Source organism: Fukomys damarensis, unplaced genomic scaffold, assembly GCF_012274545.1.
Source record: "Fukomys damarensis isolate Sample0158 unplaced genomic scaffold, DMR_v1.0_HiC HiC_scaffold_29, whole genome shotgun sequence".
NCBI lineage: Eukaryota > Metazoa > Chordata > Mammalia > Rodentia > Bathyergidae > Fukomys > Fukomys damarensis.
In genome coordinates, this window is record NW_022900941.1 from 16,827,242 (window position 1) to 16,852,107 (window position 24,866).

General features: G+C 41.5%; 1 protein-coding gene across 1 annotated transcript in view; it reads left to right on the forward strand.

The window, feature by feature from the left end:
- Mgat5 (alpha-1,6-mannosylglycoprotein 6-beta-N-acetylglucosaminyltransferase) overlaps positions 1-24,866 on the forward strand; it is a 308,365-nt gene that overhangs the window by 116,808 nt on the left and 166,691 nt on the right. Inside the window, exon 4 of the mRNA XM_019204841.2 lies at positions 7,110-7,274. Coding sequence (XP_019060386.1) covers positions 7,110-7,274 — 165 coding nt within the window. The remainder of the gene's footprint in view (positions 1-7,109; positions 7,275-24,866) is intronic.

A 24,866-nucleotide genomic window follows, 5' to 3' on the forward strand; every position in this document is an offset into this window, starting at 1 on the left:
GGTGTTACAAAATTCAGAAAATAGCCCAAGAATTCCATTCTGGATATTTGCAGATTCTGTAAAGCGCTTGATGTCTTCAGCAGACCTAGTATATTTTTCTCAGATTGTACTGTCTAGAAAGTTCCTGAAACACAAATGACAGCCCCTGCAGCATGTCAGGGGTAGTATTTATGTCTCCGTACAAGTTCTCGTCGAGGCTTAAGTCCATTCTTCTAAACCAGGAAAGAACAATGGCCAGTGACGTGGATCATCCCACCTACTCTTTGACTTCTGCAGTAATGCCCTTCTGTGTGGGAACTCACTTCCTGCCTCAGATGCTGCGTGACGTTTGTACATTCATATGCAGGTGGCTATCGCTATGTGGTTTTAAAAATCAAATGAGATAAGGCAGTCAGTGCCATTCAGATATTTCTGGTGCACCTTTTCATACCTGGCAGTAAGGTACTTGTGGCCAGTATGGTAGTGTTCTGAAACTAAAATGCACTGTCTGCCTGTTTGAAATAGCATTTCATACCTATGCAGATTTGATGACAACTTGAATTTTTATATGAAAGTGAGAATACATGAGAAATTATAAAGAATGAGAAGTAAAAAATACTTTTCACCCCAGACCCAGATTTTACCACTAATAACATTTGATTTCTCACCAGTACTTTTTTTTTTGCAGACACATGTACATGTATATGTGTTCATGCATGTGTAGGTACATATATGTGCCATTTAAAAAACTTTGGGATATGTTTTATACACCTTTTAAATTTTATCTTAATTTTCTTCATGCTATTAGGTAATTTGATAGCTGTACATTTTTCCTTTCTCACCCATCTATTTAATATCTATTGAACTCTTGATGTTAATAGCTGTTGGCCATAAACAGAGATGGCAAGACAGACCTATCCTCTCCCTTCCCTGAGTTTACAATCTAGTGATTTACTCTGTCATGTGAATGGATGACATAATATAATTTGATCTTTTTGTGGAGTATTTGAGTAGTTTCCATCTCTTATATGTAATAAATAACACTGTTCTGTTTTATAAATAGTACTGCTTTGAATGCTATTGTACATAATGAATGGACGGTATTTTGGTCATTAGTATCACAGTATTATCTTTTTGTGGAAAGGTCACTTTAAGATTAACTTTAAAATATATAATTGATGAAACTTCATGTGGCTGGCAGTCAATGGGAATAAGAGGTTGAGGTTAATATTTTCATTAGCACCTTCCTTTCTCATTACCACCCTGCCTTTGCCTCTTCTCTAGAGCAAGCTCGTCTTGCTGCACTGTGGCTCTGTGGCTCTGTTGTTCACACTCTGTCTCTTGGGGCAGCTGTGGTGAAAAGGGATTTGAGTTAGGAACAAGAACAGATGTAAGTTATTTTTGGCGGCTCAGATGTAAGTTCTTGCTCATTGTATGCTTGCTTCTGTGCCACTGGGTCATGGCAGCCAGGCCCTGAAAGTAGATCTCAACCTTGGCTTTCCCCAGACTGCTTGTCAGGTAGCTTCTGTGAATTCTGGTATAGTTTGTTGAAGGTGGAGTTTGGTGACTGACTTCACCAAAGTCTTATAGTAAACAGCAAGACTGAGGATGACTGGTCTGGAGGCAAATCTCAGGGAAAATGCAGTAGGGAACAGAAAAATGCCATGACATGGCGTTTCTTGGTAATTTCTCAAATACTGATTGGTTCGGTGATATAAAAATCAAGGTTTATGACCCAGTCACCCAGGTGTAGCTGATAGATCTGTAAACCTTATTCCACTACCCTGGCTCTGTTTCCATGGAGATTCCTTCTCTTGGATTCCACATAGGGAGAAGATTCTGGCTGGACGTGACTCCTCTTTACCTGTCTTATTCAAGGTCATGCCAGCACCTTTCACCTTTGCATATGCTTGACGTCCTGGCTTCCTGAAAATGAGTTCTCACAAAAGCTGTCAGAGAATCTGCTCTAATGTGGTTTAATCCATCTCATGATTTCTCAAGGAACTTCTAGCACAATAGAAGCCAAAGTCTCCTTTCCCCAGTGGGGCATGTTAAATGTTTTCAGCTTCCTTAATCTCATTTTTATCATGTATGTTGAGTTTTAGGAGCATAGAGCTGCTGTAGTAATGTTGAGATTAAATTTTTATTGCTATTGAAACAAAATTTTAAATGCTCATTAGTAGTTGAAAATTGCAATCCTGCCGAGGACACATTTTACTGCTATAATAACTATAAAACACAATGATAAATATAGAAATACTATACTAGAATTTGGAGGGATATTTTTCACACTTGTTTTCTTATTAAATTCTCTAGAAATTATTTTTTGGTGTGCAGTCTTATTGGATAGCAGGTTCCCACTAAGACTAACCACAGAAATGCTGCACTGTTTGTTTAAAATTGCAACAAAGCTGTTAACAATTTTTGCAGTTTTAGCTGTAAAATACTAAATGTGAGGAATAATCACCCAGAAAGGTCTAGTTTATGGGAGAAATATTGTTCATTATGTGGAAGGTCTATAGTTCATTTACTTGTTTCATTCACTGACTTGAGAAACATATTTATTGAGTATCATAATGTTCCAGGTACTGTGCTTAGTTGGTAAAATGCTGTCCTAGTTACTTTTCTTACTGCTGAGACAGAAATATCCAACACCCACAAATTAAGGGAGGGAAAGTTTATTTAGCTTAGTTTATAGAGATTTCAGGACATAATCAGCTGGCTTCAAGGTAGGGGGCACTACGGAGAAGAAACAGTTCATGGCAGACAGAAGGTAGCAAAGCAAGCAAGGGACCTTAGCAGCAGCTTTTTTCTGCCTCTTTTATACTTTTTTCTAGGCAGTCACCAAACCAGTCACATACCCTTAATTCCAGCATTGCACCATGACTCACATACTCTAGATCCATCCACCTCTGAAAAAGCCCCACCTATAACCGCATGAGGCTTTTAGAGGACATCTAGACACACATGATAACAGATGCAAAGATAGATGTTGCATCATCTTTGACCTTGTATTTCTCATCGATAATAGTTTTAAACTTGTATTAGTCTCCTCTGAAATGCTGTCTCACAATGTTCTTTGAGTTGGAAAAGAACTCATTTCTTTTGTGTCGGGAGAAAATGTGCCTACTTACAGTGTCTAGGGACCCCGAGTATTTGCTACCCCAATAGTCAATCTTCATTTTTAAAACAGATGTGGAAAGGCAGAGTGTCTCTCCCCCTCTCTCCCCCTCCCTCCCTCTCTCCCTCTCTCCCTCACATCCTCCCCCTCTTCCCTCTCCCTCTCCCTCTCTTCCTCTTTTTAAAATCAGTTTGACTTGTCTGATAGTTTCCGGTTCAGTGCTAGTTGACATTGTTCACTGATGCTGGGTCCGATGGATAGAGTTGCCACAGGACAGTGGCGTCACTGACTCTGAAGGTCCTGGGATATGACTTAACAAAAACACATGACAGATTCCCAGAGGTTCATACTGGATACATGGGTTCAGAAGAGTGGGTCAGAGATTATTGCTGGTGGGCAGATCCATGGTGATTGTTCAGAGGTAACAGAGACAGGAGCCCTTGGCTTTGGAACCTCCCCGACTGATCTTGTGTCTGCAGGCACCTGACAAATTACTTGGCCTTTCTGTGCTATGGCTTATTTGTCACGTAGGAATGGGAGCAACCACATGTTCCTCTTCTGTCTCGGTAGCATTAAATGAATTGATCCATGTGAGTGCTTAGGACAGAGACTGGCACACAAACAGAACTCACTAAGTAGTGGTGGTATTAGGGCAGTAGCTGCAATGGTGAGCATCGACATCTTTCGTCCTTATTCACAGTGTTTCAGAGTCACAGAAGGCCAGTGGCAGCAGGAAGGGAACAAGAAGAGCTAGTACTTGCCTATACACTGTAATTTGAGACTGTAGAGAGAAAAAATTTAATTCATAACCTAAAATCTTTGTATCCTTTCTAAGGTGTGTTCCATCAGTGGCTATCACTGATAATTAATGGGTCAGGACTCTGCCAGTCCATGGCCTCTGAAATATGGTTCCACAAGGTGACCAGACCCCAGGAGCTCTTTCATTGGCTTGTGTTCTCCTCACACTCCTGAGGCAGGAGGGCTGGCTTCCCACTGTGCTGCTTCTCCTGGTGTTTGCAGCAATGCCTTGATGCATGGAAGGGCAGTGGAGCATACAAGAATGGGGAGGATGTTCTTTCGTTCGTTCGTTCGTTCGTTGGGTTGCAGCAATGCCTTGATGCATGGAAGGGCAGTGGAGCATACAAGAATGGGGAGGATGTTCTTTCTTTTGTTCGTTCGTTCGTTCATTGGTTCGTTCCTTTCATACTGGGGATTGAACTGGAACCTTGTGTGAGACAGGCAGCGGAACCACTGAGCTAAATCTGTGGCCCGAGAATGTATGTAATTTAGCCATTCTCTAACAGGGGGGCCTTTTTGCCCCCAAGGGTTATTTGGTGGTGTTTGCACAAAGTTTTGGCTGTAATGTCTAGGAATTGCTACTGTCACCTAGGAGGAAGAAGCCAGTGAGGCTGCCAGACTTCCAACTAAGCATAGGAAAGTCGCCACAGCAGAGGCTGACCTGGTCCACAGGGCCAGTAGGGCCAAGGTCAGGAGGTGCTGAATGGGTCCATGCTAGAACCCATGTGTCTGGTTAACTACAACTCCTGGTAATACAGTACCAACCTGCTGTTTTAACACAGATTCTAGCTGACTAGTGATGTAGGCTTTAGGCAGAGAGGGTGCACATGAGAAATTGCTGTGTCCCATATCTGAATAGTGTTTCTTTCAGCTGAACCTATACTCTTCTCATGGACCCAGTTGCCCCCATCTGCATGGCTGGCCTCCAGTAATCGTCAGAAGTCAGGAGACCTGGTTAAACATTAGATGCAGTCACACTGCAGAGTGGGTAACCAGTTCCCGCTGTCCATACCAGTTAACGATGTACCAGAGATGGACTGAGTCACATTGAGTATCAAACTGTGGCCAGGGAGGAAAGTGATCTTACAACCCTTCAGATAAATAATAAAGCTTTGCATCACCCAAGGAAAGCCTTTAGAAGGATGAGAGCATTTTCCAGAGGGAGGTTTAATTTTTTTATGTATTAAACAGGCAGTTATGCAGTGCTTATTATATGCTAGGCAGTGTCAGAAACATCTTTTAAGTTTTTTTTTAATGCTAGCCATCAAATCCAACACTTGTGCATGCTAGGTATGTGCTGTACCACTGAGATTCACCCCTAGCCCTCCTTAAGTCTTTATACAACCCTTAGGAGGGAAATCTACCCTCGTCCTGTTAGGTAGATAAGGAAGCAGGAATGGAAATCCAGAACTCAAACCCAGGAAGTGTAGCTCCAGAGTTTGGGGCCCTAAATACTGTGTGATAGATGAAAGACAAGATAAATTCATACTTGAATGCTGTCTGGACCTCAGTTTTTCTCATCTGTAAAATGGAATTGTATGTACTTCATAGGAGAATAAGGATAAAACAGGATTGCTCATGTACATGAGTGACATATGACAGGCATTTGGGGAACTTGAGTTCCCTCCCCATCTTTCTGGTGGTTCCAGTGTTTGTCCTATGGCTTCGAGCACTGTGCCTGACTTGTGTGTGTTTGGTGTTCTTTCATGACATAGTCAAGTACAGCCACAGGAAGTGCACAGGAGAGGCTCAGGAAAATGAACTTAGCAATTCACAGGACCTGAAGGCAGAAGGCACAGCACACCACGCAAGGTCATGTGGAAGATACCAGGATCATCAGGAGGGAGATGCAGGGGCAAGGAGAAGGCTTGGGGCCACTCTCCTTATTGGGGTTTTCCTGGAAAGGCAGGTTAGGCCTGGCTAGTTTGGGTAATGTTGCTGGGTTCTGGGCTATAGCAATGCTTCTTCATTGCCTGACACCCAGCCCAGGGTGACTAAAGTAGAGGAACATTTGTCTCCTGGAATGTGTGGGTCAGATCATGAAGGTGTGGCTCTGGTTTAATTACTTTGCACTGTCAGAGACATGTTCTAGGCTGGGCTCTTTGCTTTCTCTCAGCACTGGCTGGCACCTCTGGAAGGACAGACAGAAAAGTTTGTGAAAATATTAAAAGCACCGTAAACTACAAAAAATTAAAAAGCTTATAATGCCTGTGAAAAAAACACACTAAATAGCCATTTGAATGATTTGCGTTTGAATGAATGAACAAGGTTCTACAGTTCTTGTGAAAAAGTCTAATGTTTGGTGTCAGGATGAGGTTTGCCACAAACAAGGCTTTCAGAATAAAGATGTGGATTTTGTGTATAATTTTTAGTCTGCTTAAGTGCTGTTCTCTGTAAACCATAGGGAACACAAACTTCCATATTAATTGCATGTTTGTATTTCTCTTCTAATGAGTTTTTCCTGGATGCAGCTTGGCCCAAGTACCGTGACTGTGGTCCAGGTTGGAGAATTGATCAGGTGTCTGTTTATTTCCCAGACAGATCAGACACATGCTCTAAGGCAGATTTGCTCTTGTTCACAGAATGAAAGGTGACACTTCCCATTTGTCTTAATTCAGGGCTGCTCAGCATCTTGCTGCTCACACTGCATTTTCTGCCCTGGCCAACTTCTCATTCCTAAGTGGGACTGGGTTCTATTCACGTGGTGTCTTTCCTCTTGCCCATCTGCTGTTCCAACATACGCAAGTCCTGTATATTTCTTTCCAAAAAGTCGGGACATGCCAGAATACCTAATGATAAAAACAACAATGAACTCAATCCAGAAGCTACTTTGACACCTTGATGCATTTTGGGGTTGTTGTTCTGTATGTCTTACCACAGGGCTATCAAGAGAAGGAATTTTAATACAACATGTGGTAGGATGCTGTATATCAGAGTTTTTTCTCTAGTAGCTGTAAGTAACGTTATAAATGTCGTTCCTTACCAGACTTGCATTCTGTAGCAGACCAATTTGTTTGGTAGGGTCTGGGACAGTTGAAGCTGGCCCCTGTCATCTCTAAGATATGTTTTATTAGGAGTGGTTTGTTTTGTGCCCATTGAGCTATATCCTTAGCCTATGTTTTAGACCTTTTATTTGCTTGTTAGAAATGGAGTCAGGCAGATATGCACAGACCATGAAATCTTTTCATATTTTCTGCATTTGCTTTTACAGATCTGAAGAAAACCCTTGCTGTGTTATTGGACAACATTTTGCAGCGCATCGGCAAGCTAGAGTCGAAGGTGGACAATCTTGTTATCAATGGCACAGGAACAAACTTAACCAACTCCACCACAGCTGTTCCCAGTTTGGTAGCACTTGAAAAGATTAATGTGGCAGGTAAGAGTGGCAAAATGTAGCACGGTAGTTTTTATTGGTATAACACAAATTCCATAAACTTAGTATGGCCATTGTGAAAATAACTTTGAATTTATTTTTGAGCAACAGATGTTTGAATGTTTTTATGGCTTCATCATGATGTGTAATATCCAGTGGTTTCTCTGACACATTTGCACATAATGAGCTCCTGGAATTGACTTCTAATGAGGATAGTCATAGAGTAGATTAAATGAAATATAGAGGTTACCTGAGAAGCAGCTGCTGGTGAGAGTTCCTCCTCCTTTCTCACTGCTGTCAGACAATTTCAGAATTCTGTTATATTTAGTAGATTCTCTCCTCTTGTTATTGTACATCTACCATTGAGGAAAATGTCTCCTGTGTGTATATGGAGCACTAGGAATTCTGGAAATGGCCTTTAGGGGATAAATGGGCCCTACCTAATCCTGACCAGTTCCATGTCCAGTGAGGGCACCACCATACAGTTTCTACTACGAGGCTTTTTGTCTGAGCCCTTCTTGAAATTGGAATCTTGGACAAGAGAAGGGAAATGAATTAAAAACAAAACCCAAGTCATATACAGTGTGTCATTGTCCAGAATATACACTCTCTACACCTCACATTGGGCTCTCCCTTACATGCCCTGGGGTTGGCCCTGAGTGTTTGTGTTTGGGCTTTTAGGGGACCACTATATCCTAGGAACCCAGGACAAAGCAGACAGTCTGAGGATGAGGTCTTCAGGATGAATGGTTGTGAATGAGTTGAGCTGTCTGTGTATTTTTGGTGGCTGGTACACTCAGCTAAGGAATAAAGTAACTGGATCGCTTCTGAAACTAGTTTAATACACTTCATTGCTTAATTCTCTGTCCTTCTTTCTTATTAAAAGTTAGTCAAATAGGAGCAACTTTTTCCTTTCCCATCTCCCACCTGTCAAAACATTTAATCATTTCACGTTATCTACGCTGGTTTGTATTACCTTATTACGTTCATTGCCCTTCAGCAAATTGTAAATTGCAAAACATATTTCTAATAATCCAAAATATCTAACCAGACAAAAGTGTTAAAAATAACTTTTAATTACAACACAGAGGCAGTGTCATCTAGGCCATAAATTCCATCTTCCCTGCAGTTTTCAACAGTTTCTGTAATTAGACCAGAAGACCCCCCCCCATTGTTTTGGGCTGTTTATTAATAAATGGGATCCAGGTGCTTTTAGTCTCCACTTCCCAATGCCTGTTCTCAGTAGAAGATGCAATTGGAGAGGTCCTGTCTGATTTCATCACAGTTCAGCATTATCTGCCTTGGAGGTACAGTGGGGTGTTATACCATTAATTTTGCTAACCCTCACTCCTTCTGTCCATAACTTAAGGGCCAGTGTACCTGCTGCCCTCATTCTGAGGATCTGCTGCCTCTACCTCTCCTTCTGACTGCCGGCTCACAGAGAGACTTCAAGTCTCAGGATGCAGAATAATGGGTGACCTCCAGAAATGAGATAAGAAGGACTTGGTGGCTGGCTACTTCTTTCAAATGAGATCATAGCCTTGCATACTGAGATAGTTTAACACAGCTAACAAGTACTTGTTGAGCATATTCTCTAAGCCGTTGGCTCACATTGGAGCTCTTTTAAATGAGCTTCTCCTGCCATGTTTTTAATATTTAAGGGACCAGACTATTACATTTTTCCCCTTTTTGGGCAGTAGAAAGCAGAGTTCTGTGTTTAATAATTAACTTCATTCTCATGCCTTTATATCTTCTGTGTGTGTTGGATATGGTCCATTCCTTCAGGGCTTTTTATTGGTCTATTATGGTAATAATGCATGTACATACAGAAACACAAGCTATGGTCTTCATGGAGTGGGAATGATGAAATCTGCCCTGCAAGAAAATAAATTCTGATTGTGACCTAGAAAAGACTGGGAAGGGAGAGGAGAGGAAGCTTAACAGCAAGAATCTATCATATCCCACTTGTTCTTCTTGACCTTCCAAGATGCTCTTAATCTTCTTAGCATTTCTACAAAGAAAGCGGTTTCACATGTTTTACCATGTTTAAGTATTAGGTGTTGTTGGTGGCGGTGGGGAGGGATCCTTGGCTCCTCGTATAAGTCCTCCTGGCCTCATGGAGGAAACAACTGAATGTTTGCTGCATTGCTCCTGCTTTATAAATTAAGGGGAGAGTCTGTAACAAGGTCCTATCATCTTCTAAAAGGTTCTAGAGAAAGATCTGACACTTTCCTGGGGTATTTACCTACCCATCTGATAAGGAAGTGTACCCTGCTTTTTAGGGTCTGTCCTGAGGCTGGCCTTTGAAAAGTCGGTCCCTCTGTGTGCCAGTACATCCTCTTCTCAGGAATACCTTGGTCAGAGTGGGTATCATTGTATTGGATGTTTTCTTGTGTTTACCCCAAAGGGTGGAGGTCATTTTTATGTCATCGGTTAACCAAGGCCATATGTTAGTTGTTTGTCTTGAACCTCCCCCAAAGAAAGAATGAGAACTTAAGTCGATAGATGTCATTCAATGAGTACAGCAGTTGGTTATTGCTTTTCTGCCTTCCTTCCGGCCTATGGCTGTATTGTTGGTCCTCAGAGTCCTCTTGTCATTCCTCAGAAATGGCTCTTGAGCTCTGAGAGAGTTCATTTTTATGGGGTTCCAATCCTGGTTGAGTGAAGTTTTTCTTTCTCCCTTCCTGCATTAAGACATGTGGTAATTGCTCAGAAATGTTCTCCCTGGTGTGTCTTTACTGCTTACTCTGGTGTCTTATTGCTCACTGATGTTTCTGATTGCTTACTGTTGTGTCTTATTGCTTTCTGATATATCTTCTGGTTGACTATAAACTGTTTCTAAATTGGGTACCGTAGTAGTTGAAGAAGGGTTCCCTAAATTTATTTTCTTTAAAGGTACAGCTCTCTCTCTAGCTCGCTTCCAACTGTCTCTGTCTGAGAGTGTGTATGCATGTGTATGGGCCACACGCCCCTTCCCCTTCCACTGTTTAACTGTGTTCTGTGTGGCTTTTATCCCAAATGGCTTTTCTCTCCAAATTTATCACCCTTGGGCTTTTTTATTATGTGAAAGTAAATGTGCCCCAAGAGAAATTTCGGTGGAAACGAACTTCATTTAAATCAACCATCAGATTGAGCTGCATTTGTGAGTTCTGTTTATGTTGTTGAAGACAAGAGGGAATCAAATGAAAAAGGGGATTAAATTTTTTTTTCCTTACTCTTTCATTGATTGCACAGGAAATCAATTTACCCAGATTTGTTTTCCAAAAAAAGCTTGATTGCCCTTTTGTCAAAATTACCTACTTTCCTGGGGCAAGGGGTGTGGCTCATTGCTGGAGCATATGCCTATATGGCCAGCAAGTATGAGTCCTAGGTTCCTCAGCTTTAAAAAACTCTTTTTGGTTTCTGAAAAGACCTGTCTGCCTCTCTCTAGTTTTGTGATCTTACATGACAAAAATAGGACTAGGTCTGTAGTTCTTTGCCATATACCAGATATGGGATGGTGTAAACAGTGTAGATACCTGATAATAAAGATACTTGCTTTCTGATGGTGAAAGCAGTATCTTAGTTCTGCTCATAGTATCATGTTCAAAGCTTTGTCTATCAAAAGTACTCCCTAGCTACCATTTTCATGGACTGGGTTATGCTGGAGCAGTTTTTCCTTATATTTCTCTTCTCTGTTTGTATTTATGGAGATGTGCTCGGGAGTGGGACTTGCTGTCTCATTTTCCTTTCTCAGCAAATACCACCTAGGAAGGGGGGTTCTCTTTGGTGTTGGTCATGACTAAGCTTCTCATAGATGATCCTGTCCTATGGAGTCTTCATAGAAGGTGATGGTTACAACTCTAGATTGTCTATCTAGATCAGATATTTAAAAGGGCAGGGACATTATGCAGCCAGGAGTGTGTGTGTGCATACATTTATTTACTTATATCATCAATAAACAATTGCTGTCATTTAACAGCTAAATAACTGGCCAGTGCTGACTGTTCCCTAAAAGCCAAAGCATAATGAGAGCATCCACTTTGTGTTTTGATCACTTATAATCCTAAGGTCAGTTGGGAAACACAGTCACAAAAACCAAAGGTGTAGGCATAAGCTCAAGTGAGTATGCCCTGGTCTTTAGTCCAAAATACAGCCCCACATTTTTCAAACGTCATTTGCCACGTGTAACATTTTGGTTATTTGAGATTGAATTGTGATATATTTGAACTTAGATGCTGCTCTTGTGAACAATCATAATTATTATTCTTGGCATTTGGAAACTGAAAACGAAAAATGTCCCTGCTGAGTTTCAGAGTATGCTTTTGAAAGTGTAATTTCCCTCTTTTGTGCTGCTAATGGACCTTGAAATTAAGTTGCACCTGTGCTGCATCTTTGTGTACCTGTGCTATCCCTTGTTTCAAAGTGGCACCTGAAGTGTACTAGCACTAGTGCTAGCAGTGGCTCACTAGGTGTCTTTCCCAGGGTCAGGTGTGAGCCAATCAGTGGGAACCCATGTGCTGCACAGGACAGGAGAAAGTCATGAATTTCAAGCTGCTTTTTGCTACTGATTTGAGTGAGAAGCAAAGGTGTTCTGTTGGCTTACATGTTCCTTTCTGTTTTATTCTTTGCAAAGGCAATGGTCATATTTGGATCCTTGTCAGAAAAGTTTTTTTCAGGATCTTTTCAGAAGTTCATGTCATTGTTGCTGTGGTTTTCATCTTGTATGAACAAGGGTGTTTTTTAATCATTAAGTATACAGCCTAGGAGCAGCAGTGCTGAGGTAGAACCTGCCTGTGACAGTGATTGTTAACTGTGGACAGTTTTGCCCCCCAGGGCAAGACTTGGAAATGTCTGGAGATATTTTTGGTTGTCACCACTAGAAGATACTATTTGCATCTCATATATAATGGCCAGAGATGCTGCCACACATCCTCCAATACACACAGTACAGCCTCCATAACCGAGAGTTATCCAGCCCTAAGTGCTAGTCATATTGTGATTAAGAAACTCTGATCTATAAGGTGTTGTTGGAACCTGGTGGCGCCGGTGGCTTGGTCTGGCCTCTTGGTCAGCACAAAAAGATGCCTGAGTTCATATTGAGGTTTCTGGCTTGGACAATGAAGACCTAAAGTCTCTGCCTCTTGATAGCTTGTTTACAGATGCCCTCAGTCCCCACTATATTTAGCTTTGCAACTGTTTGAGACTTCCAGGAAAGAGATTTTGTAAAATCTCAGAAGACTATTTTGGAATCATGATGGTATGGAACTTTTTGCTGGCCCATAACCAGTGCATTTTTGGCAGTGTGCATTTTACTTCTGCTTATAGGGAAGGCAATTATTTTCATGAAAGAGGCACTAATTCAGAATAATGATGGCACAAAGTAGTCTGAGAAAGTGGATTTATTGTGTTTTTGTTTGTTTTTTGGTACCGGGGATTGAACTCGGGCCCTTCTGCTTGCGAGGCAGGCAGCAGAACCACTGAGCCAAATCCCGTAGAAAGTGGATTTAAATTGCAGAATGTTAGAAGAAATTCCATTTTTATTAATTTGAAACAGTATATATAATTATCAAGATATGAGAGAGTAAATTAAATAAGTTGAAGAAAACAAGACCTGTCCCCAGAGATCTGTTCTGTAGTACAAAATACCTTTGACAGCATATTTGGAGCAATAGAGGAAAAGATAAGACCAGAGGTATTTGAAAGCAGAGCTTTATAAGGAATGTTTTGTGTGTCCTTTCTGCAGTAGAAGCTGAGGGGAGGTTGAACCAGAGGGTGAACAGATGAGGTGGTATTTTCAGGGAATGAATGATCAGTGGCCATGTGGAGGAGATCTAGTCAGAAGGCAGGTGAGGGTTCAGCTGACCCAAATAAGAGGCAAAGCCTGAAACTAGACAAGTGCATGAGGCCCAGGGATAATAGTAGGTTTGAGATGCATGTCAGGGTGAAGCTAGCACAATGGAAACCATGAGAGAGAGCAAAGGAGAAGCCATCTTGATGTTTCCCAGGAGTATTACTTGATAGATGACCGACTTTTTTTTGCCCCCTGTGGTACTAGGGCTCAAACCCAGGGCCTTTGCACTGATCTACGTCCTCAGCCCTTTTCATTTTTTATTTTTAGATGGGGTTTCATTAAGAGCCAGGCCAGGCTCTTAACTCGCAGTTCTGCTTTGGTCCCCAGTGTGTGTGATGGCAGAAGCATGCATATTTGTAAATGTGGATTCAGGGAGTATAAAGTATTTTGCCCTGAGCCATTCAGTATGAATATTGGTTTAATAACAGTTGGAACTCCGTTTCTAGTGCTCAGAAGAAAGAGCATGATAGGTAACATCTGTGAGCCAAACTGCCCTAGTTCAAGTCCTGGCTCCATCGCTGCATTACTTACTGTGTGACTTTGGCGTGTTTCTTAGTTTCCCTGTGGCTGAGTTTCCTCGTCTATAAAATAGGAGAAATAATAGTGGTGCCTACTTAGTGACATTATGAGGACTGATTGAGCAAAGTGAAGTACAGTGGTGCCTCGGTTTGCCATCTTCATCTTTTCTATGATTTTGGGAAAGATGGCCTCAGTCGTGTTTGTCACCCAGTGAAGAGTTTGCAAACTAAAACAAAATTTTGTCAAGTGCTACTGTTCATGCACCAAATTATTTGTAAACAAAAGTGTTCGTGAACTGAGGCACCAGTGTACTCAGAAACATTGTTGGCACGAAGTTAGAGCTATGTGAACATTCATTAATTCAGTTTAAATGTTACGTATTTGGAATGTTGACATTAACGAAGGATCCTTGCAGTAATGAGTTATTTGGATATCACTGCAGAGAACACATTTCATAATTCATTGGCAAATTACTTTATAGAGTAGAACAGTAGAACACATTTTTGTACATTTGAGAATTTTCTGGTATTGGGAATCAAACCTCAGGCTGTGTGTGTGCCAGGTAAGTCCACTACCACTGAGCTTTAGCTCCATCCCCATTGGAGTGCTTTAAACATAAGTTCCCAAATTGACCTTTTTGTTTCTTTATATTAAGACTTGGCATCTCAGGAAACCTGTGTTTTTGTCTGTAATCTTTTGTTTCCAGGAGGCAAAACATCCACCTTATAGAAGTGTATACAAAAAGGCAACTTGGGGCTCATGTAATTAGCAAGTTCAAAAGATGCTGCTGTTGGATTCACCCGTGAGAACTGGTCCCAGGAACTGCAACTGTACTGTTTTCCGAGCTGGTTTCTTTGGCAGGCCATCTCAGGGTGAAGCAGAGATAGTCCCAAGGATGCTCTAGGTGTTCGATTTCAATCCCACCAAAAGACTGCTGCCTTTCCTGCTGTAACGCTCATAGAGAGAGAGCTGCTGGGTTCATCTTGGGCTGTATGCCTATTCATGATCCCGTGAAGTACCCAGTGACCTGTCTTACCTTTTGGCTAACCTGAGTCACATGCTGCACCCTTGAGATTCCATGCTATTGGAGAGGGTCTGCAGAGAGAAGCTGAAAAAAAAAAATACATGGCTATAAGGGACCTTGGTTATGTCATGGTTTGCATTTCCAGAGCTATCCCAAGCGACTCAACTTTTCTCTTCTTTTCAGTTGAGGAGGAGTAAGAGAGGCAAAGCTTCTAGATTTCTAACTTGTCTTCCACCACTCTTTCTTTTTGAAGTGCTGGAGTATGGAGCCCAGGGCATAGAGTTTGTAAACAAATGTTGTACCATTGAGTTACACCTTTACATCCCATTCCATCTGCTACTATCTTAAATGCTGCTGTTGCTGCTGAACATACCCAGCCTTGATACGAACTAGCCTAGCTCATGGCACACCGCTTTTTCATGCCCTACATATTTATATTTTTTTAGGTAGCCTGGCATGCTTCTGTCTATATGGGCTAATTCTTATTTCTTACCTTTTCCAAAACTCACCTAAAGTACTATATATCATAAGCCTTCCTGACTCCTTCGGACCCCAGAAGTTTTCAGTGTTCTTGCTCTGTGTTCCTACTACCACTCTGCATCTTTGGGCTTTTTCACTCTTTGCTTGTCTCCATAGCCAATCTCAAAGTTCCCTCAAGAGTATGTGCACAATCCTGCATTTTTCTTTGAAATCCATTGCCTACCTTGGAGCCTGCAAATATGTTCTCAGTGTTTGCTCAACTGAGCATACTCCTGTTCCTCCAGAATACACATGAGGCTGGCCACCTACTGAGTGCTGGAGCTTTCATCGTGACATGGCAGGGGCTATGCCATCACTTCTAGATCTCCACTTGTGACCCCTGTCTACCTTGGCAGATCCTTGAATACTTCAAGGATTCTTGAAACTTAAATTCTTAGAAGGAGAAATGCTTTACCAGTTTCTGAGAATAGATTCCATATAAGGTAATCTATTTTGTTATTTCCTGGTAACTCATTATAAAAAATGTGAGCAGTCACCTACACACACTAGCAGTTGGTCTGAATGAATAGTTCTTGCAGAAAAGCACTGCAAGGACCTGATCATCCTATGTCCTGTGGACCTAATTACTGACCTTCCAATGACTGCATGTCTCTTTTCACTTTGCAAAGTGAGAGTACATATTGCTGCATACTTCCTGGACTTTTGATGGAAACAGCCAGAAGACCAGCAGCCCTTAGTAATATATGTGCTGCTGGGCTGGGCTGGGGAATTCGTACAGGTTTTGCTACACTTGGTGAAGATGCCCCTGCTCTCAGGGCTATTCTTTGTATCAGAGAGAGGACACACTAAAATCAAACTTGTTCATTTTAATCTGAAGGCAGCAGATCCCACTTGCTCTGATTTCACTTAATGAGGTATGTGGTTACAGTGATGATATCAGCTTACATATGGTATTGATTCAATAGACATTCTACAGCTACAGTATAACATATGTTTTCTCTCAAATATTCCCTTGTCTTTTGCTCCTTTATTCTTTACCTGTTTTCATTGAAACCTATTTCAGTAAACTCATTATAGAGCCTGAGATTTAAAAATGCAGAAAACAATTTTGGAATTAAGCTGTTGTAGTCTAGGCAAGGAGTTTTTGAAAAAGGTTATCTTAGGTTGGAAAATCTGTGCAGTTTTGAGAGCTGTTACATTAAGCTATGCTCTTGACTGTATATCCATAGCTTCTAAAATTAAATTGCCTACATATAAATCAGTTGCTTGTTTCTTTTTTTGTTTTGTTTTATTGCTTGGCAGGCTGAGAATTGAGTCCAGGACCTCATGGAAGATACAGGCAAATGCTGCAGCACAAAGCTGTACCCTCAGCCCTTTCTTACATCTTAGGAGGAGCGAAAGCATGTCGGGCAAGAGTGCTCTGAAATTCTTCACTGGGTTTAGAAATTAGAGAAAGGGTTGTCCAGTCAGTCATGTGACTGAGACGGGCTGAAATGGCCATGGTTTGGGACCCCCGGAGCTATTCTTGGTCATAGTCTTTGTTGTCTGCCCCTCTTTACCCGTGAACATTCAGCAAGTCTTGTGCATGATTACAGACCTGTAGCATAGACAGGGCCCACATAGGGAGCCCCTGTCTAGGATTAAGAGAGATTTTTAGCTTGCGTTTTGCTTTGCCTGGTCAGAGCTGGACAGCAGTACCATTACCTGGCTTTTTAGATTATCTTGGTGTTTCATGTTGGTGAGTTTTCCAAGTCAGCTTTTATAGTGGAAACTTTCTCTTCACCTCTGTACAAGTAGAGACAGACTCTGAAACCAGAGGCCTTGTGTAAGAGCCGTACAGAGACATTCAGGAAAGTGCTTGTGCTAAAGCTTCCTCTCACCAGGGAGGAACAGCAGTTGTAGGACTGTGATTTTCAGACACTGATTCTGTGCCCTGAATGCCAGGGTTCAAATCTTAGCTTGTCCACCTCATAGGCTCATGCCCATGGGTTAAGCCAGTTTCCTCATCTGTAAAACAGAGATGCAGCAGTGGTGCCAAGAAGTGGTAGTATTGAGACTGGGTCAGCGCATGTAAAATATTCAAAATCCTGAGCTTAAAGTAAGAGCTCTCTAAGTTTTGGTCTTTGGCTCATAAGAAACCACATCAGTGTCTGACGTCCACACCTCTACCCAGGCCAAGTGTGTCACTGCTTAGTAGATTTGTAAACTACCCAGGTCTGATCCTCTATTTTCTGGGGATTCTTCTGCCACGTACGACCTATCACAGCAAACTCAAGCAGATCTTGAATCTGCCTGACCCCTCACTGTTCATTTTTACTCCAACATAGAGAGAGAAATTTCTGTGCCAGCAGTGTTCAGCTCTCAGGGGAAGACAGTCATTAAACTGTCTAAACTCTACCCTAATAGAACCTTCTTGATAACTGCTTTTATTAAGTTTGGTTAATGTGTGCAGCACAAGTTATAGCAAGATTTGCAGAAGAACAAAGTAAATATTTAAGACTTTATTGTAGAGTTCAGTTAGATTGAGGCACAGAGATTAGTAAAAGCCATACCTGATGGTATCTGATATTGAAACTCAGGGAAACCACTTGGCAGAAGTTCCAGTCATTTCTCTTCAGTGATGCTCTGAATCTTAGCTCTTGGGAAGTAGATGGGTGTTTCCAAGAGCCACTTGCAAGGTTAGTTTTCTCTTGTAAGACATGAGTGACATAGTGACGAAGATAAACTGCCTTCCCTGTACTACCAAGGAATGCTGTGAGGATTAAGAATGTGGCTGCTGGCCCATGGCTGTGCCATGTCAGGAGGACAGTTGTTGCCTGTGCTAGTGGCAGAGGGCCATTAGTAGCAGCTGAGTTAGTGAGGAATGTCCAGGGTATGGGTTCCATGGCCAAGCCTCAGGCATTCTGAGCTGTCTTCGAGGACACTTGGGGATTCATGCTTCCAGGCTGCCATTGATCAAAGAATCCATATCTCTACTTATGTGTATGAGTGAATAAAAGGATTGTGCTTTCAAAATGAAAGACCTGAAAAACAACTTTTCTACCCTATTGCAAAGAGGGATGCAGTTTTACCGCTGAAGATTTGGAAATTATAGCTAAGCCAGAAGATGAAATGCAGCTGTTGTTCCACCACCCAGAGACTGACTGACTTGGTTCATTCATAGGAGATATTCTCAGCAACTGTCTGTGCCAGGCACTTTCTAGGCACTAGAGACAAAATGATGAGCAAAGCTAGCTCTCTTATGTGGGGATAATGTTCTTGCCATGAGGTTAGATAGTAAACAAATGTATAGACCTGTTCTAGGTCCTGTGGTGATGCCAGCAAGAGGAGGAAGGTACTATTAGTGGTAGTGTGGGCTTCCAGGAAAAGACTCTCTCAAGAAGGGACACTAAGCAGAGAACTGAATGAAGGAGGGAGGAAACCTTGGGAGCATGGGTGGAAGTGTTCCAGCCAGAGGGATCAGCCTTGTACACATTCTTAAAGCACATTCTGAGGAGTATTTAAGGAGCACTACCAAGCCCTTTTAACCTGCTGTGATAGATGGCTTATTAGCACCACCACCCCCCTCCCTACATACACACAGAAACTATTTACTGTCAAACTGTATCGTCTGTCACTTATGCTTCTGCTGGGATCCAGTAGGACACTCAAAACCAGTACTGGAACCCTGGGCGGAGTGAATGTGTTCATATGTGTGGTGTGTACAGCAGCCGAGGACAGACTGTACCCCCAGACTGCTAGGATGTGAAGCTGAGTTCCTCCAGCAGGGAGACTTGGGCCAGGTCATTGAGCAGTCAAGTCTCAGTTTTCTCATGTGTAAAACAGGAAGTAGCACAGGGGACATTGGAAGGACCAAAAGGAAAGTGCATTCGAAGGGCTGGCCCACTGTAAGTGCTCAGTAAATTATTAGCCATTATTTACATATCAAATTGTGGCTTCAGCAGATGCTTTTAAAAGGTGCTGTGTGTCCCTTTTTGTGGGGGCTGGGGAGGTACAGGCGATTGAAAGGCTTCTTATATGCTTTTTATAGATTTATTCTACCTCTGACCTACACCTCCAGTTCCTTTTTAGCTAAGACCAAGGAGCCTCAGAAATTGTATTTGAAGCATCAGAATGGGGGCAGATTCTATTAATTCACAGAAAAATGAACAAACTACAGTGAAGTTTGAAAGAAAGATCACACATTAGGGTCAGGCTTTTGGTCATGGCGTGGATACAGGGTTTTTGTCTGTAGGTGCTGGTCTGTGTTAAGGGTTAAAGTCTTTGTTGAGGAATATAATGTTTCCTATTATAGAAACTGCTCATAGATTCAAGGATGTTTGTTGTGACCTTAACGTTTCAGAAAGCCCTCTGTGAAGTCATCATGGGTCCCTGAAGTCTTTATGAGGCTTGACCCAGAGTCCATGCTTATAAAGCTTAATACTTCACAGAAGCTGGTACCTGGGTGGGTGAGTGAGTCATAACACATTGGCCCATGATCCACATTTTCTCAGTTTGTCATCTATTCTGCTCCCCTTAACCCAGGATAAAATCTTAGACACCTGGCGTAAGGCCTAGAGGTCTGGCCAAACTTCACAGTCTTCACAGGAATCCTTTGATTTCCTTCCCATCTCTGCTCACTGTTCTTAACAGGTTCCCAGTGTGACCATGCAAAGATGTGACTGTCACTACGAGGTTCTCTGAGAAATGTATGGTTGTCTAGCGAGAGGGCTGGCATTCGGAGTGCGAGCTGGCCACTGGTTGAGGAATGCCAGGTTGGGACCTGGGCTCCCCAGTGAGGAGTGTAGGATCAGGGTTCCTGGGATGGAAGCCCATTCCTATCAGAACGTACAGTAAAATCTTAAGCAAGTCATCTGATCTCTGTTGCTTCTTTCATTGCCAGAGATTCGTGGACTCTGAAAAGTTGAAGAAATTTAGAAGTTCTAATATTACCCCCATTCAAGAGAGAAATGTGACTTCCTAAAATCCTCAGGGGGTGGTCCGGCAGCCTTATCTGCTCAGTTCTAGCGGTGGAGATTGCCTCTGTCTTCCACAACCTCAGGGGGCTCTGTTCACAAAACCTTTATCAGGCAGGGGTCAGCAAACTATGGCCCCTGGGCCAAACACAACCCACTGCCTGAATTTACAAATGAAGTGTTACTGGAATGTAGCACTGTTCAATTTGTTTTCCTGTCTGTGGGTATGTTGATGCTGCAGTTGCAGAACTGAGTAGTCTGGAAGGGGACAGTATGGTTGACCATGCCAAAAATGCTGTCTAGCTCTTTGCAGAAAGTTTGCTGGCCCTTGGCCTGAGTGAATGATCCTGTCTCAAGTGCGGTGTGCAGGCTCTGACTCATGTGCTGGATGTGTAATGGATTTGTGGGGTGTTCATAAAATGGACCTCCAACAAAATAGCTTTTCCTAGTTCGAGATCACTGTGCTAGGCACAAACCATCACTTGATAGTGCTTTACTAGCTCTTTCTTTAGAGCAAACCTGTGAAATGGCTGATACAGGAATATCAGTGTGGGAGATAATGCTTAATTTGGCTAAGATGGTAGATAACCGAGCTAGGATGTAGGTCTCGGTTGGTGCCTTTCGCAAGCCCGCGTTTGTTCATTGATGTTGAAACAGTCACACTTCATTGACTAGTGCACCCGAAGATCGTGGATGGGGCACTTTTATTTTATTTATTTATTTTTTGGTACCAGGGATCGAACTGGGGTCCCTGTGCTTGCAAAGCAGCCAGCAGAACCACTGAGCTAAATCCCTGGCCCCTAGGGCACTTTTAAATGATGAGTATAAAGTAGGTTAAGCCTTAAGGATAGAAGATAATATGTCAAGAAGGTTTTTGTGGCATATATTTAAGTATTTCAGGTGCCAAGCATACTTTATATTTTGGGTTGATGATTTTGTTCTTCTTTTTACCATCATGCATGGCTTGCATTTTGATTTTTCTTACTATTATAGGTGCTCCTGAGCTTAAAATAACATCATAAAGTTATCATTAGTTGAAAATAAGTAAAAAATGACATGAATACAGCTAGCCAACCAGACATCCTAGATTAGCCACACAGTACACTGTATTAGTTTTCTTTTCTTTTTTTTTTTTTTTTAGTACCCTGTAGATTATCTGTTATTTCCCATGTGATCACAGGGCTGAATGGGAGCTGGAGGTTGCTGCCTTGCCTGGCATCATGACAGAGCATCATACCGCATATCATCAGCCTCAGAAAAGATCTAAATTCAAAATTTGAAGTATGGCTACCAGGTGCAGTGATGTGTGCCTGTAATCTCAGTTATTCAGGAGGCTGAGACGATCATGTGAGCCCAGGAGTTCAAGGCCAGCCTAGGAAATACAGCAGGACCCCATTCTTAAAAACAAAAACAAATACAAGTGTGGTTTCTTCTGAACACATAATACTTTTGTGCCATCATAAAATAATTTTAGGTTGAACCATCAGTAAGTCAGGGAACCACCTGTCATTTTCTGTCTTGAGAAAAACCAAGACTTGTTTTCAGTTTTAGTTTTTTTCAACTTTAAAAATAACTTTTATAGTGTTTGACAAAGTAATTCAAATTCTTCTTAGGAAATTTGGAAAATATAGAAGAGAATAAATAAAAATGACTTGTAACCCTATTATCTGGAGCATGTGACTATTAATATATGATTCTACACTTTTCTCTGCATGCACAGCATTGCCTAAAATTATAATTGTACTCAATATGATTTTAAAATCCTGGTTTTTAAGATCATTTTCTCTTGCGTATTTGTTCTTCGAGAGCTTTATTTTTGAAATAAGTATGTAATGATTTATTAATTGGGTCTCTCTTTAAATTTTTTTTCTCATTTTTCTATTTTTAAAGGTCATTGTCGTGAACCTAAGTCTTGCATCTCTGATAATTCTATTGAGAACATTTTTTTAAAGATACAGAATGGCTAGATAAAAAGAATACACATTTTTGAAATTTAACATTTATTTTTATCAAATTAGAACAAGGACATAATTTTTAAAATCCCTATACAAGGCGTGTTATAACAGAATCAGCACCTTGCCAGCTCTTCCTCACTCTGACTTACGTTCCTCAAACATAAGTACTTTTAAGTTTTTGTTGTTTCTTTCAGTATGTGTCTTCATATTTCTCACAAATGAATAACATTTTTATACTGTTTTGCAGTATCTTGCATTTTTAAAAGCTGACCTTCTGATTTTCTGTTTTTGGAAGATGGGAATCTTTGTGATATCACATCCACCCTTCCAGTGCCCTTGCCCCACATCCTTGCTCCATTCTTCAAAATTGTAATATCCTGAATTTTCTTTTTTGTAGTCAGATAGTGAAATGAGATGATACTGAATTGCCTTTCTGATACATCTTTTTAATTTACATTTTCCAGAGTTAATAATGTACTTTTCATATTTGCTAAGTTTCTACTACTACAATAAATATATTAGTCCTCTCTTATTTGCAGTTTTGCTTTTCATGGTTTCAGTTACAGTCAGTCAACTGAGGTCTGAAAATACTGAACGGACAATTTTAGAAACTAGTATTTCATTATCTTTAACTAGCTTTTATTATAATATATTGTTATAATGATTTTGTTTTATTATTGTTAATCTTTCACTGTGCCCAACTGATAACTTTATCATGGGCACGCAGTATATGTGTAGTTTCAGACATCCACAGGGGTCTGGGGACCTACAAAGATAACAGTATGGACCAAGTAGAAGTCAAGACTAAGTATTGACTATTTTCTGTGTGTTAGATACTGTTCTAAATGCTGGGACACCACTGAATGAAACAAAAACTCTTGACCTTAGAAAACTGAGCTCTAAACTTTCTGTTAGAACTCTTAATGTGGTCAAAACAGAAGAGGTGATACAATGGAGTCTTTGTGTAGTAGTTTTCTTCCTGGAGCCCTGAGTCCCCCTGCCACAGTATATCCTGGCTGCTTTCTGGGCCTGCTATGATTCTTGTTTTCCTTTAAAAACTGGGAATTAGGGGCCTTACTTCCTCTTCTCTGTCCTCATCACTATTCTGAAACCCTTTTTGGCTCAGTTTTTCCATAGAGTAAACCTTTGTTGTTTAAAACTGCAAGGCTCTGGTATAAGTATCTTAAGACTGTAGGTATTACAAATTACACTCTGAACAATAGTATGTGAGTATTTCTGTTTTACGTTCTCTTTATATAACTTGGTATTTTTCTTAAAAAAAAAGGGGGGGGGGCTTGGCCAGTATAATAAGTAGAAGATGATGTCTTACATGTGTGTTTCTTTGATTACTAAAGAGGTTAGATGTTTTCCATATGTTGTATGGGATTTGTATATGTTGCAGATTTCTTGTTCATGTCTCTTTTTTGCTTATAACCTCTTGAATGCTTCCTGAGACTTGAATATGATTGCTGGTGTTTGGAAATGAAGGCCTCCTTTGTGTTTGTTGGATTCATTTGATTCTGCTTTCCTGACGTGGCCGAGACAGACTTTTGTAAGGAGGCATCTCATTTGCTTCGTCTGGTACATGATAGACATTGCCTGTCCAGGGGGTCCATGTCAGGTCCACTAACAACCTAAATATCTACCTAAGATCTGTTTCTGCCGCTTCCCAGCTCAATATAGAGATTATGCTGGTGGCTAGCCCACAGCCTGTTTGTGTAAACAAAGTTTTACTGAAATATAGCGATGCTTCTGTGTTTGCGTGACACCTTTGGCTGCTTTCACACCACAAGGACAGAAGTTGAATAGTTGTACAGGTCTAGAATGTTTACCATCTGACTCTTTGAAAATGTTCACCACGCCCTGAACTTAGCACACCGTATAAAATGGATGGCTCCTTATTCTGAGGAATATAAGCTAATAAGTGTGATTGTCAAAGCTTGTACAAAAACCAATAAACAGTGATAGTGGCAGGTCACCTTCCTTTGAAGCATGTGTGAGTGTGATAAACTCTGTCAATCTTCCATGCTTGACTTCCCCCAGATAACTGGTTTCCAGGAATACTGCTGTGTAGCCACATTCTCTCCTTTCTGAAAGCCTCCTCCCTCTGCTTCTCTCCTCTCTCTCCCCAGCTCTCACACCTTCTGGAAATATCAGATGTGCAAAACGGGCTTTACCTGTCAAACCTCTTGTCACTGTTTTCACAGCTTTACAAAAACAAGTAATATTAAAACAACAACAACAATAAAACCAGCAGATGGAAGGCAGTGGTGAGCATGTAGAAGCTGAAAGACTTGCACATATTCAAGCTGCATGTCTTTTTGGGGGTGTCCTTCATGTCTTTTGTTACCCAGTCTTCTTCCCGTAGCTTCTCTCTGTCCATGCTTGTGACTATCAGCTCTGTCCACTTCTGGATCCAGACTCTGGGCTGTGCTTAGCCTGAAGCTAAACACTGTGGTTTGGCTGTCTCTCTTCCTCCTCTTCCATGACCTGCCTTATGGGTCTGCTGCTTTAGTGTGGACCTGCCTCACCCTCTCCGCCTGTGGCAGGGCAGCTGCTTCCAGGCTGTGTGCCCTTGGGAGACCCTGCCCGCTTCCACTGTGCCCAGATCCCCTCTGTGACTCTTCCAAGTCCTTGCCAACATCAGGGCCTTTTGGTAGTGACCCAGGCACAAAGTCACCAGCCAGTCTCCTGTATGCTACCTGAGGTGGTGGCGTCTTGGTGTCAACATAATCTGTGTTAAGTGTATATAGATATAGAGCCTACGTATTGTGTGCAGGATTGTGTTAAAAAAAAAAAAAAAAAAAAAAAAAAGATAACGGCTCGCGC